The sequence below is a fragment of the Petromyzon marinus genome, unplaced genomic scaffold (genome assembly GCF_048934315.1).
Source record: "Petromyzon marinus isolate PM22_M1 ecotype Great Lakes invasive population unplaced genomic scaffold, UKy_Petmar_22M1.pri1.0 PM_Scaffold_29, whole genome shotgun sequence".
Taxonomy (NCBI): Eukaryota; Metazoa; Chordata; class Hyperoartia; order Petromyzontiformes; family Petromyzontidae; genus Petromyzon; species Petromyzon marinus.
Window position 1 is genome coordinate 242,089 of NW_027423268.1, and position 11,866 is coordinate 253,954.

Sequence of the window (11,866 nt, forward strand, 5' to 3'; positions counted from 1 at the left end):
TGAAGGTCGCAAAATGCCGATCGGATCATTGGGGGGGCACGTGCCACCCCACCCCCCACTGGCTCCACCAGTGAGCAAGTTGCAAGCCTATCTTTGTAAGCAAATCCACCATTCTCACTCTCGATCGGGACAGTTTTCCCACCTCTCCAAAAATATTGTTTATTCCGTTACAAGTCCTCAAGCAATAAATAAAGAATATATTTATCTTTTTTACTAGATCAACGAAGTGATATAGTTCATGGTGTAATGTGTGTAGACTATTGTCCTATCATCTCGTAGAGTCCCTGGAACGTAATAATATGCTACACAGTGGCAGTGGAGGGGGTCTCAAAATGCCGATTTATGTTCAATGTGGTGACTCGGGCCCGCCGTACCGTTTTAATGTTCATGCATCCTAATTAGTGCATTCGCGATAAAAATTCCCACAGGAAACATTGGTTACCAACTTTCAGAACTGGTAATTGATGCTGAAAACAATTACCAGTTAACCGATGATCGTTTTAACAACCCTGGTAATTATTGCTGCCGCTGTCACTACTTGCGTGGTTCCATCTCCCTCTCTCTCCCTGTGTGCGTCTGTGTGTGTGTCTCAGCGCTACCACAAGCCGGTGTTCACCGAGGACTCCTACCTGGAGCTGCTGCACAAGCACAAACAGCCACTGGATGTGCAGCAGAGCAGCGCCGCCCGGCTCCTGTACGCCTGGCGCGACCGCACGGCACGCGCCGAGGACGAGAGCACGGGGTGAGAGCGCACGCGGCGCTGAAATAGCCGTGTACTGCACTGCATAGCATAGTGCAGCAAAGCATGGGACTTTCCAACAGCGTAGAATAACACAGCAAACGGAACAACACCACAGTGTTCAACATTTTTAACTTGATTTATCAGAATATTTATTTAGACTGGAGGAATCCGATGAGCTATGAACTCTTTATCACAGATGTCCAGAGTAGCGACAAATGTATGAATATAAAGTATATAAGTGCAAATTGCATAATTACATTAATTACTGTAGATTTTTTAACACTCAATGCACTTTAGGGCAAGGCAGCAAAACAACAACAAAAACGATCCAAGACCGCACCAAAACAACACACAGTCTAAATTTTGATTTAAAACTTTCGTGACTGCAGTAATTCATATTCTTAGCTCTTTCGGTAAAGTCACGTTGAAGGGAAACAATAAATAATAAAATATTTATAAAACAATAAAAATTATCACGACGTTTCGACCATAACACATTAAAATGGAAATATCGATACACGGGTGTTTATAATATAGCACAGTCAAACACTGGGGTGTACGACGCAGCACTTTTTAATTTACCTGATCGTGATCCTGAACCAGTTGTAGAAACTTCACATTCCAGTGCCGTAGGTCAATGGTTGTGTTGTACGATTACTGTCGCTGTTGCGTTGTTGGGCCTGTACGGCCTGTGTGATTATTGTTATTGCTGAGATGTGCATTGTGCCCTGGCCTGACCGGTGTGTGTTGTGCTGTTGCTGTCACAGATAAGTCCTCCCAAACCACATGCTCATGAAGATCGCAGAGGAGATGCCTCGGTAAGCCGCGCACGGTGGTGGTGGGGCCGGTGGTGGCAGGGACAGTTGGGATGGTGGTGCGAGTGATACCCATGATGGTATTGACAGCGGTGGTAATATTCGCCCTCCAACAACAACGAAAGTCAGAAGAGTGATGCTCACAATAAAGAGCGGAGTGCCGGGCGGCTAAAATGCAGCAAGTTGGCACAGTCGCGTGCACAGCTGGTGCATCTGCCCCAGTCATTGCAGTCAGTCAACCCATGGCACCTGGCTCTGTTCCGTGAGCTCCTGTTAACGAGCCTTCGACACTGCACGTGGCTTCGGAGTGCACCTGGCCTGAGACAACCGCCGTGGTGATGTCACCGCCACTTATTGGCATATGGCGCCTGTTCTTGTTGTTGGTAATAGTGGTGGTGGCTGATGATTGTGCTGGTAGTAGTGAGAGTGGTAGTGATAGTGTTGATGGTGGTGCCACTCATAATGTTTTGATGTGGATGGTGATCTGGATGCTGGTGATGATATGGATATGGTGATAGTATGATGGTGATGATGAAGGTTGCATTGTGGTAATAGCATTGGTTAGTATGATCCTGATAATGACCAGGCTATATATACGTACGCCAGACAAGACGGGCTTTACGTACGTATGCCAGCCTGAACACAATATACATACGTACGCCAGGATGAACAGGCTATACATACTCATTGGTTTTTTCGGTAAAGTCACGTATGTAGAAATACAATAAATAATATAATTTTATTGTATTTCTACATACGTGACTTTACCGAAAAAACCAATGAGTAATTTTATGCAGTCACGAAAGCTTTAATACTTTATTAGGCTATACATTCATAGACTTTCCTGAGCTGCCTATACGCACGTACGCCAGAATGAACAATATACGTATGTACACCAGCATGAATAGGATATATGTACGCCATCTTGAACGGATATGCTTTTGCCAGTATCAACGGCTATATGCACCCTAGTCCATGCCATTGCTGTTTGAAGCAAGACAGAGAGGGAGTGCTGGCTTGTTGTAACGTTGTGCTGTTTCTGTGAGATTGTGTTGTTGCTGTGACGTGGTTTTGCCGTGATGTTGCATTGCTCTGGCGTTGTGTTGTGACGCGTGTCGCTGCTCTAACATGTTGACATCGTCGTTGCCGACGCAGGGAGCTGCAGGGCGTGCTCGCGTGCTGCAATCCGGTGCCGCCCCTCTTGAGGCAGAACGCCAATGAGCTGTGGCAGCTCGTCAAGCAGGCACGCCTCGTCCCGCTCATCAAGGTGAGCGCAGAAGCGGAGGCGGCTCGGTGGAGCAGCGAGGGGTTCATAATGGACAGCCACGGTTGAGATACGGATGAAGGATAGATAGGGCAAGAGAGTCGGAGAACGAGAACAGAGACAAAAGAGTGGGAGACAGAGACTGAAAGTCATAGGGGGAGAGGGATAGCGAGCGGTCAGAGGCAGAATGTTCATAAATAAATATAATCAAACATTTAATATAATCTTGATTTGAAGCTTTCGTGACTGCGGGAATCCATACTCTTTGGTTCTTTCGGTAAAGTCACGTAGGTATAAAATATTAGATCACGACGTTTCGATCGCAACACAAGCAATCGTCATCAGGTGGGACAACCACACCAACTGCTGAAGACAGCAGTGGGACAACCACACCAACTGCTGTCTTCAGCAGTTGGTGTGGTTGTCCCACCTGATGACGATTGCTTGTGTTGCCATCGAAACGTCGTAATCTATTGTTTTTCTACCTACCTGACTTTACCGAAAGAACCAAAGAGTATGGATTTAATATAGGTGGTGACTGGGTGGCTCCTGGGGCCAATACTGGGTCAAACACAATGATCCGGCACTGTTTCAATAATAATTTTTTAACTTGTGACACACTGCACATTATTCGCTCACTCGAAGCGAGAGAACGACTCAGAGGCGTGAGGAGGAACCACAGACGAGCGGGAAAGGCTACCAGGCGGTGAGCCTGTGCCAAATTTCCCCCCAAACTTTGTGGTCGTCTATATATGAAGGTGTTATCAACCAATTAATGAGTGTTTACATATGCGAGGGAACCGGAGTTCCTGGAGAAAACCCACACATGCGAGGAGGCAACAGTCGATCCCATACAGAACGAATAGATGAAGTCAACCTTTGCTGTACCCCCTTCTAGCAGGCCATGCTATGACACCAGAAAAGCAACGGGAAGGGAGTTTAACAACATTTGTGTGATCCACCCGCCCTTGTTGCCTCCATAGTGCTGGGTTACAGGACTTCGCCACCAACACCACCCGGCTAAGATCCTAGGTTTTGGATCTTGGGAGTTTCAGCCACCCGTGGTTAAACGACGTTCACAAATGTAGCGAGTTGATGGTCACAACCAGGCACAAGTGACTGCAAAAATAATGACTCGTTGCAGTAAAGGTTGCGTTTGTTTAATAATCTTTGCTGCTGTTCCCGCAGAGCGAAACGCCCATCAAGGCTCCATCGAGAACATTCATCACCTGGACAGAGGTGACCAGAGACCAAAACTCATCACACAAATGCCATCTTTACTTGCGATTATAAACTCGACATCTCATTTTCTCATCCGGCACAGAACTCTTCATTTGTGGTTCTTTTTTTTAATTCCACGTCCCAAAACCGTCGTGACAATGAGGAGCTCAGTTCATGTCCGTCCTTAGAGTGTGAATAATGTTACGATTGTCGTGTAGGTTGACACCCCTGTGTGATTTTGTTGGTTCATTGCCTGACCCTGAAAGTACAATCTAGATGTTTCAATCCCTCAAAGGTGACATTAATGGTATCATTTGTATGCCCACCCTAGTGTGGCACTGATTGTTCAATCAATTTTCTTCTGTGTTTTGACAGCGATTGGAAAACCCTCTCTTGTGTCCTCACGATGGCTTATCATTGGACGACAGGCAGCCAATCACAAGGCACGGTACTGAAGGTAGCTCACACTTAGTTGTGCTGGTTATATCGGCAAAGCTCATGATATGGATTATATATTTTTTATTCGTGACCAGTGATGTGTACACCTAGCCTGTCACGAGTAAATTTCATTTTATTGACATGAAAAAATACCGTGCTGTTTTTTAATATCACACTTATAATTTGAGTAGTAATCATACAAATAATTGCCATGTTCTGCGTACAAATTAAACATAATTTAGTGAAATAAATAACAAGTAATGTCCTCTTCTTTGGTTCTTTCGGTAAAGTCACGTAGAATGAGAATAAAATAATAAATTGATAAAATAAAATAACACAATAATATTCTCACGACGTTTCGGCCACAACACAAGCGCTGTCCTACCAGACAGTCTCGCTCCCTTCACCTGATGAAGGCCGCTTGTGTTGTGGCCGAAACGTCGTGAGAATATTATTGTGTTATTTTATTTTATCAATTTATTTTTTTATTCTCATTCTACGTGACTTTACCGAAAGAACCAAAGAAGATGAATCATTGCAGTCACGAAAGCTTTAAATCGAAAAGTAATGTCCTGACTGCATTTACAGTGGGGCACAAGCAAAATAACAAAATACTTTTCAGTAACATTGTCCTAAAAGTAAAACTTACATAATAGGTGATGTTTTAAGCAATGACCCTTCTTTGGCTGCTGCGTGTATGTGCGTATTATTTCTGTGACTATCTTTGCGTCTATGTCTGTGTTCAATTGCGTGCATTTCCATTCATATGTGTGTGTATTCATTCCTGTATCTCTGTTAACGTGTCTTAATTTGCCTGTCTGCATGTGTACGTTTTGTGTGTCAGCGGTTGCAACAGGTGTGTGGCCCTGTATATTATTGCTTGTGTGTGGGTGTGTGTTCACGTGTGTATTGTTCAGTCTGTATCTCTGTGCATCTTCTGTGCTAGCTTATGTCTGTATGTCACTAGAGAGCGGCTGTGCAGTGGTAGTGTGTAGTGGCACAATCCTGATGGCCTAAGTTCCATTCCCGGTCACGACGAACAGCAGTAGTTTAGCTGGTTAGCGTGCTGCACTATTAACCTGGCGACCCAAGTTCGATAGCTGCTTATGGCCAACACCGGTGACGAATATCTAAACCGGTCCTGGGGCTCCCTTAGATTAATTCAGCCTTAAATGAGTACTCAGTGCGTGTAAACCATCAGCACTGGGGAGACAAAGGTGGCTGGGTGTAGTGTTGGTCCTCCCATCCCCTTCGTGTTCTGTGCTGACCTTCGTAGATGCTCGCTAACAGCACTTGCCCTAAAAGTCTTTTCAAAGCTATATTGAGGATCTTTGACTTTTGTCTTTGTGTGGTGCAGTGGAGGGAGCACGGAGGGCGGTGCCTGCCACGCGCCCGGTCCTCACCCTGTTTGACGTGAGCCCAACATCCTCACACGACCACAACCAACCCATGTCTCATCTCCCACACCGCTGGCGAAAGCACTTTGTGCGTGATCTCGTGTGCTGTAGCTTTCTGTACCGTGCTGTGTTTGCTGTGTTAGCCATCATGTGCTGGGGCGTTCTGTGTGTTCTCTTGTGTGCTGTCGCATTCTGAGCTGTGCTGAAATTGCTGTCATGTTGCTGTAGTGCGCTGCGATGTGCTGTAGCGCTCTGCGCTCTGCTGTGGTGTGCAGGACAGCGAAGAGCAGCAGAACGAGGCTCGCACTGCTCAGAGCTCCACGTCCCAGATGAAGGCAGCGCGTGTCCTGCAGACGTTCGTCAACCCCTTTGGCATGGTGAGACATGGGGAGACAGGGACATGTGGAGGCACAGGGGTAGTTGAGTGGCATTGAGATACATGGACTTTGAGACACGGGAATTACAAGGACACCAAGACAATGCAGCGATACAAGCGACTTAGGGACGTGGGGAACACACAGGAGGCATGGTAAATGAGAGACAGATAGGAGGCATAGAGACACAATATTAGCACAGGGTCACACGTGACACGGGGTCACTTAGGATTTGGATAAAACGGTCTTTATTGACGCACAAATCCTGGAAACATGAAGACGTGGGGACTCGAGGAAGTGATTGAAAATAAAAAAGTTCGCTTGTGCATCTGTTCATGTGCTTGTGCTTGCAGTATCTACCATCCAGTGACGGGAAATCTCTGCCATTTCAAGAAAAGAAATTGGATCCTAACTCAAAAGTGTTTGAGTTAACACGTGATTGTTGTGTGCTAACATCTTGCTCACATCTCCATCATCATTATCTCCATCATTCCATTTCACAAACCACTTGTGCGGATGGGTGCTGAGTGAGCAATTTTAGTGGTTTGGTGATTAATGTGGTTATCTGAGTGCATGTTTGAGCAGATGAGTGGGTGAATGAATGGTTGAGTGAGTGCTTGGGTAGGTGAGAGAGTGTAGTTGAGCGCATGAGTGGTTGGATTGTTGAACGAGTACCTGAGTGGCTGAGTAAGTGAATGAGTGTTTAAGTAGTTGACTGAGTGAGTGATGAGAACCCGTTGAGTGCTATCTCATCCGTCTCTGTAGATCTGTAGTCGCTGGAAACTGATGAAAGCGCCAGAGAAACCAAAGAAGAGCTCGGCACAGCCTGCAAAAGCCAAACACGGTGAAGGCACACACACACCATGAACACAGAGACATGCACTAATCCAGCAGTCGCAAACACTTGCACGTGCATGTGCACACACACACACATGCAGACACGTACAGAAGTCGAGGCGTTGCTCACAAACACACGACAAAAAAATCGTTTCACCTTTAACAGACTTGGGGCAAGTGCTGTTAGCAAGCATCTCTGAAGATCCAGGATTACACGAGGGGTGGGTAGTCAACACCAGGCTCGGCTGCCTTTGTTTCCCCAGCACTGATGATTACACATCGTGCCCGGTACTCATTTAAGGCTCCGTCGACCTCGGGGAGGCCCAGGACTTGATAAAATATTTGCCATTGCTGTTGATCGGAAGCGGGAATTGAAATCAGGTCACTGGGTTTGCAGTGCATTAACCAGCACACTACTGCACGCACGCGCCATGAGTGACGGATCCCCGTGTCTGCAGCGGAGAAGAAGATGAAGGTGGAGCGCCCTCAAGAGGAGCCGGTCGCCGTATCGACTGTGCGAGAGCAGAAACAGGTGCGCCCCGCTCACTCGCGCTCCGCTGTTTCCACGGCCAATGGGGGAACTGGGAACCTAGATTTAAAGCTTTCGTGACTGCAAGGATCCATACTCTTTGGTTCTATTCGGTAAAGTCACGTAGGTAAAAAATAAAACAAATCACGACGTTTCGGCCGCTTGTGTTGTGGCCGAAACGTCGTGATTTTTGTTATTTTATTTTTTACCTACGTGACTTTACCGAATAGAACCAAAGAGTATGAACTGGGAACCTGTTGCAGGACCTGCACCCCCGGGCCTTGCGTTTGTGACTGGGCTTCGTGGGACCCGGCCCCTCCTGGTGCCCTTAAGTCCCCACCCACCCACCCCCTCCCCACTCACTGCTGCCCTTTCCCATTCCATCTGAACACCAGCCTGTGTTGGGGTAAGACATTGCTTACAAAATTGCATACGAATTCAGATACGTTATTCTTGTGAACATTCTGCATGTGTTTGAGCGAATTACTTCGTGGCGTGCAAATTTTGGCCATCAATAAAGTAGGCATCGGTGCGCATCACAGCGGAATGGGAATGGTACATGGGCATAGAGCAATAAAAATGTAAAAAGAAACCCGTCGCGAACTCGGCGGCTTACACCGACTGAGCAAAATAAATTGCAACCGCATGAAAAAAAGTGCACAGGGAATCGCATAAGAAAGGTAAGGAGTAAATAATAATGAAATAAACTGTTTTTTCTTTCCCTGGTGCGGTGGTGATAACTCGACGAGGGTTAACGAATCGGTACCCTATCCTGTGACTCGTGACTTGATGCTGGTAGCATCGTGGGGATAACATTGGGGGAAAAGACAAAAATCCGACACAAACCAGAATACCTCCCCACTGCCGCTCTCCCCTCCCCACCCCCTCCCACTGTGTTGCCTTCATTCTCTCTCGTTCGGCCTCTCCCTTACCCCTTTCCATGGGCAGGGTGCCACACGTAGAGAGGCACCGGGGGCAGCCGAGGTCACGGAGGTCGGAGGGAAAAGGCAGCGTGCGGACTCGGACTCATCGCCAGCGCCACCACTCGTGCCAGATGACTTCACCCCCCACGAGTACACGGAGACCGACGCTCACATCTTCACAGGTACACACACATCTTCACAATTACATACGTGCACATCCACATCTTCACAGGTACACAGACACGCGCACATGTACATCATCATGGGAAAAACGCACATCTTCACAGGTAAGGTCAATAACACAACCATCACCCCTACAACTAAAGTATTATCTCCACTACTTTTAACACCATCACCGCTACCATGATCACTGTCATAACCACCATATTCATCACCATCACCGTTACCGTCACCATCAACACCATTACCATCATCTCTGTAACCAGTGTTGCCTTCACCTTTAACGTCATTAACACCATCATTAATGCCGTCACCACCATCATAACCACATTCATTGGTACCACTGTCAACATCATCTTCATTTCCACCACCATTACCACGATACACGTCGTGTAGTGCATTGCGCATTGTGTTAAATCTTTGTGCTCCGCGTGCTTTTTGTGTCGTGTGCATGGTGTCTGTTGTGCGCATAAACGCGCATTGTGTGTGGTGTGTGTTTGATGTTGAGTACACATTTGCTTGTATCCGTTGTGTGTTTGTGCAGCATAAGTTGTGCGGGCGGGGGCAAGGTGGTCGTACAGTCTTCAGAGGATCGGCACGGGGCATGACGTACATGCAGGGACACAGTGGCCGGTAGAAGATCCCTCTCCCATCACCTATGTCGCCCTACGTGCATTCACGTGTCTTTTGTGTCCGCGTCGGACCTTGCATATCTAAATGTTTACCCCACGTGTCCTTGTGTGTCCCTGTGGGTCGCCGCATGTCTAAATGTGTACGCACATGTCTCTGTAATGTCCCACCTTCTCTCGGTTAGTTCCCCGCATGTCCCCATGTCCCTCCGTGTCACTACGCATGCTGCGTCTTCCTTTAGATCATAGATCACGGTTCCGTGCATTTTCACGTGTGTTCCTGTGTATACGTATGCCTTTGTGTCTGCACATGCATCTGCTTGCCTTTGTGTGTCTCAGTGTCAACGGTGTCAACAGTGTTGCTTTGTGTCAGTGATACTTCGTGTCTGCTTGTGTCTTCACGTGCCCCCCTGTAGCATTGTTACCGTGCGTGTCGGTGTGTCACCGATGCGTTATAGCACATGTCATCACACAGGGTTCTCCCACTGGCACATCTGGCCCGTGAAGGCTTTTGTAGTGGCCTGCCGAGGTATAAATACAGGTTTCCCTCACTTTATGCGGTGGATACGTTCCAAAAAAAAGGGCACACAAAGTAAAACCGCACAAGACAGCGTCCTGCCGAGTAGTATATACGTACACATGCAATGTTGTGTCACATCTGACCGCAAAGTGGCATATAGAGTGAGTTCAAAAGACATGTAGCGAATTTTGTGGAGAAATAGGTAAGTCGCATATACGTGAAATCGCACAAACCAAACCTGAATCAACTGTGGAAACCTGTAGATACAGGTTAGTGAGATGAAAAGTGATATACAAGAGATAGGGATGAGAGTTGGAGACAAACTATGGTGATTAGCTGTCACATAGCTGACATTATGACGTAAATAAGTCATGTGACGTAACATGTACGCGTGGCACGTGATATTACATCGCTAACTTTTTGTAGCCCGCCAGATAATATTTCTGAAGAACCATTCGTTTTCATGTGCCTCTGTGCCAAGCACATGTCTGCATATCTCCATGTGGGTGATTTTGTGTTCCATAATCTCAAAATGCACCTAGCCTGGCACAGCTGCTACGGTCACATCACTCAATGGCGGCTGTTCTCTTAATTTATTCACTGGTCACTATCTGTGTCCTCAAATCCTGATGCTTGCATTTCCATGTGTGTGTGTCCCTCCACATCTTAAAAATAATAATATTCTGCATGTATTTAGCATCTTGCATGAAAATTCCATCTATAAACGTGGCAGAATTTGTAACACATGCAGTTTTCGCGTGGAGGCATGAGAATACACAGACAAGCGGGGTAAATAGCCAGAACCAGTGCCAACAATTGCTCAAGCTCTGTGGTCCTATATTGAGCGGCCGGCATGTGGGTCGGGAGTGTTCCATTTTTCATCCCAGTGCGACCCGCGGTTGCTCACTTCTCCGTGATGCAGGGGAGGCTTCCGGCAGGCGTGGCCGAAAAAATGAAGATGTAAAGAGAGGCGGTGAGAGTCCTGGAGGGGAGTGAACTGGCATTGGTGCAGGGCGGACAACAAACGTCTCCCATTGATACGAGGCGACATCAACAACAAACGCAATTAACAGCAACATCCAGGATCAACTGGCGAATTCGAACAACACGCAGTTAACAGCAACACCGAGTCAACTGGAGTATCTAACAATACATGGGAGTTGATAGCGACATCTGTTCGGCCAGTAAATTCTAACAACACAGTTCACAGCAACTCCTAAAGTCTACCAGAGTACAAATAAGACGCGTAGTTTATACCAACTGCTCGAGTCACACAGGGTCTCCTGTAACTGCGACGTTAACAACACACGGATACAAGTACCCTGTGTGGCCAGTAACACCCAGACTCAACGGCAACACCCCAAAACACACCCAGTGTCACCAACATCATCTCACATTATCATTAACAGCTGATAATACCAGCTACAGCTAGCTACATTGAGCATCACCAGCAAAATGAGTGATAAACCAGCTTTAATACTTTCCATCAAATAATGAGAAACTCATGTCCTGCGCGTGTAAATAATAAGTTTTCACACGTGCAATGCCCATGCACTTTAACAGAATCACATGAACATAGATGTTAGCACTCACATGTGCACACATAAGCGCAAGCTTTTTTGATAACCCTGCACCCCCTGCATTACCAGTTTAATGACTTGTTCCCACATGGATGTTGTGGTGCTGACAAGTAGACCGCAAAGAAATGATGTAAAAATAAATTTGGTTTCACGTTTTTAAGCCTTCTCTCCTGCAGGAGGGACTTTGTCAAACGTGTCTTTTGTCGCTGTGTGTGTAGGTGTTTAAGGTGGGGAGTGGTAATGAATGTTGAACTTTTTTCTTCATGCTTTTGGAGTCCCTGACTGCTCACAATCATTATGCTGATGATCTAGTGATTGCTGTTCACTTAGAAGAAGTTGGAAGCGCTGCTGCTAGACCTGGAGCGTGCTATAAACTTACCATCAGCCCCACCAAAACTAAGCACCTGGCTGGGTATT

The 11,866-nt window shown here is 46.7% G+C and overlaps 1 protein-coding gene across 1 annotated transcript; it reads left to right on the forward strand.

Annotated features, from left to right (window-relative positions):
* The first annotated feature begins 633 nt into the window (after positions 1-633).
* On the forward strand, positions 634-11,609 carry LOC142923115 (exosome complex component 10-like). Its single transcript, XM_076064052.1, has 13 exons — positions 634-742; positions 1,510-1,560; positions 2,713-2,824; positions 4,010-4,060; positions 4,418-4,499; positions 5,838-5,893; positions 6,153-6,254; positions 6,605-6,670; positions 7,017-7,095; positions 7,547-7,620; positions 8,566-8,722; positions 9,265-9,353; positions 10,792-11,609. The coding sequence occupies exons 2-12, from the start codon at positions 1,529-1,531 to the stop codon at positions 9,267-9,269; spliced, it is 816 nt and encodes a 271-aa protein (XP_075920167.1). The 5' UTR covers positions 634-742; positions 1,510-1,528; the 3' UTR covers positions 9,270-9,353; positions 10,792-11,609.
* Positions 11,610-11,866: the final 257 nt, after the last annotated feature.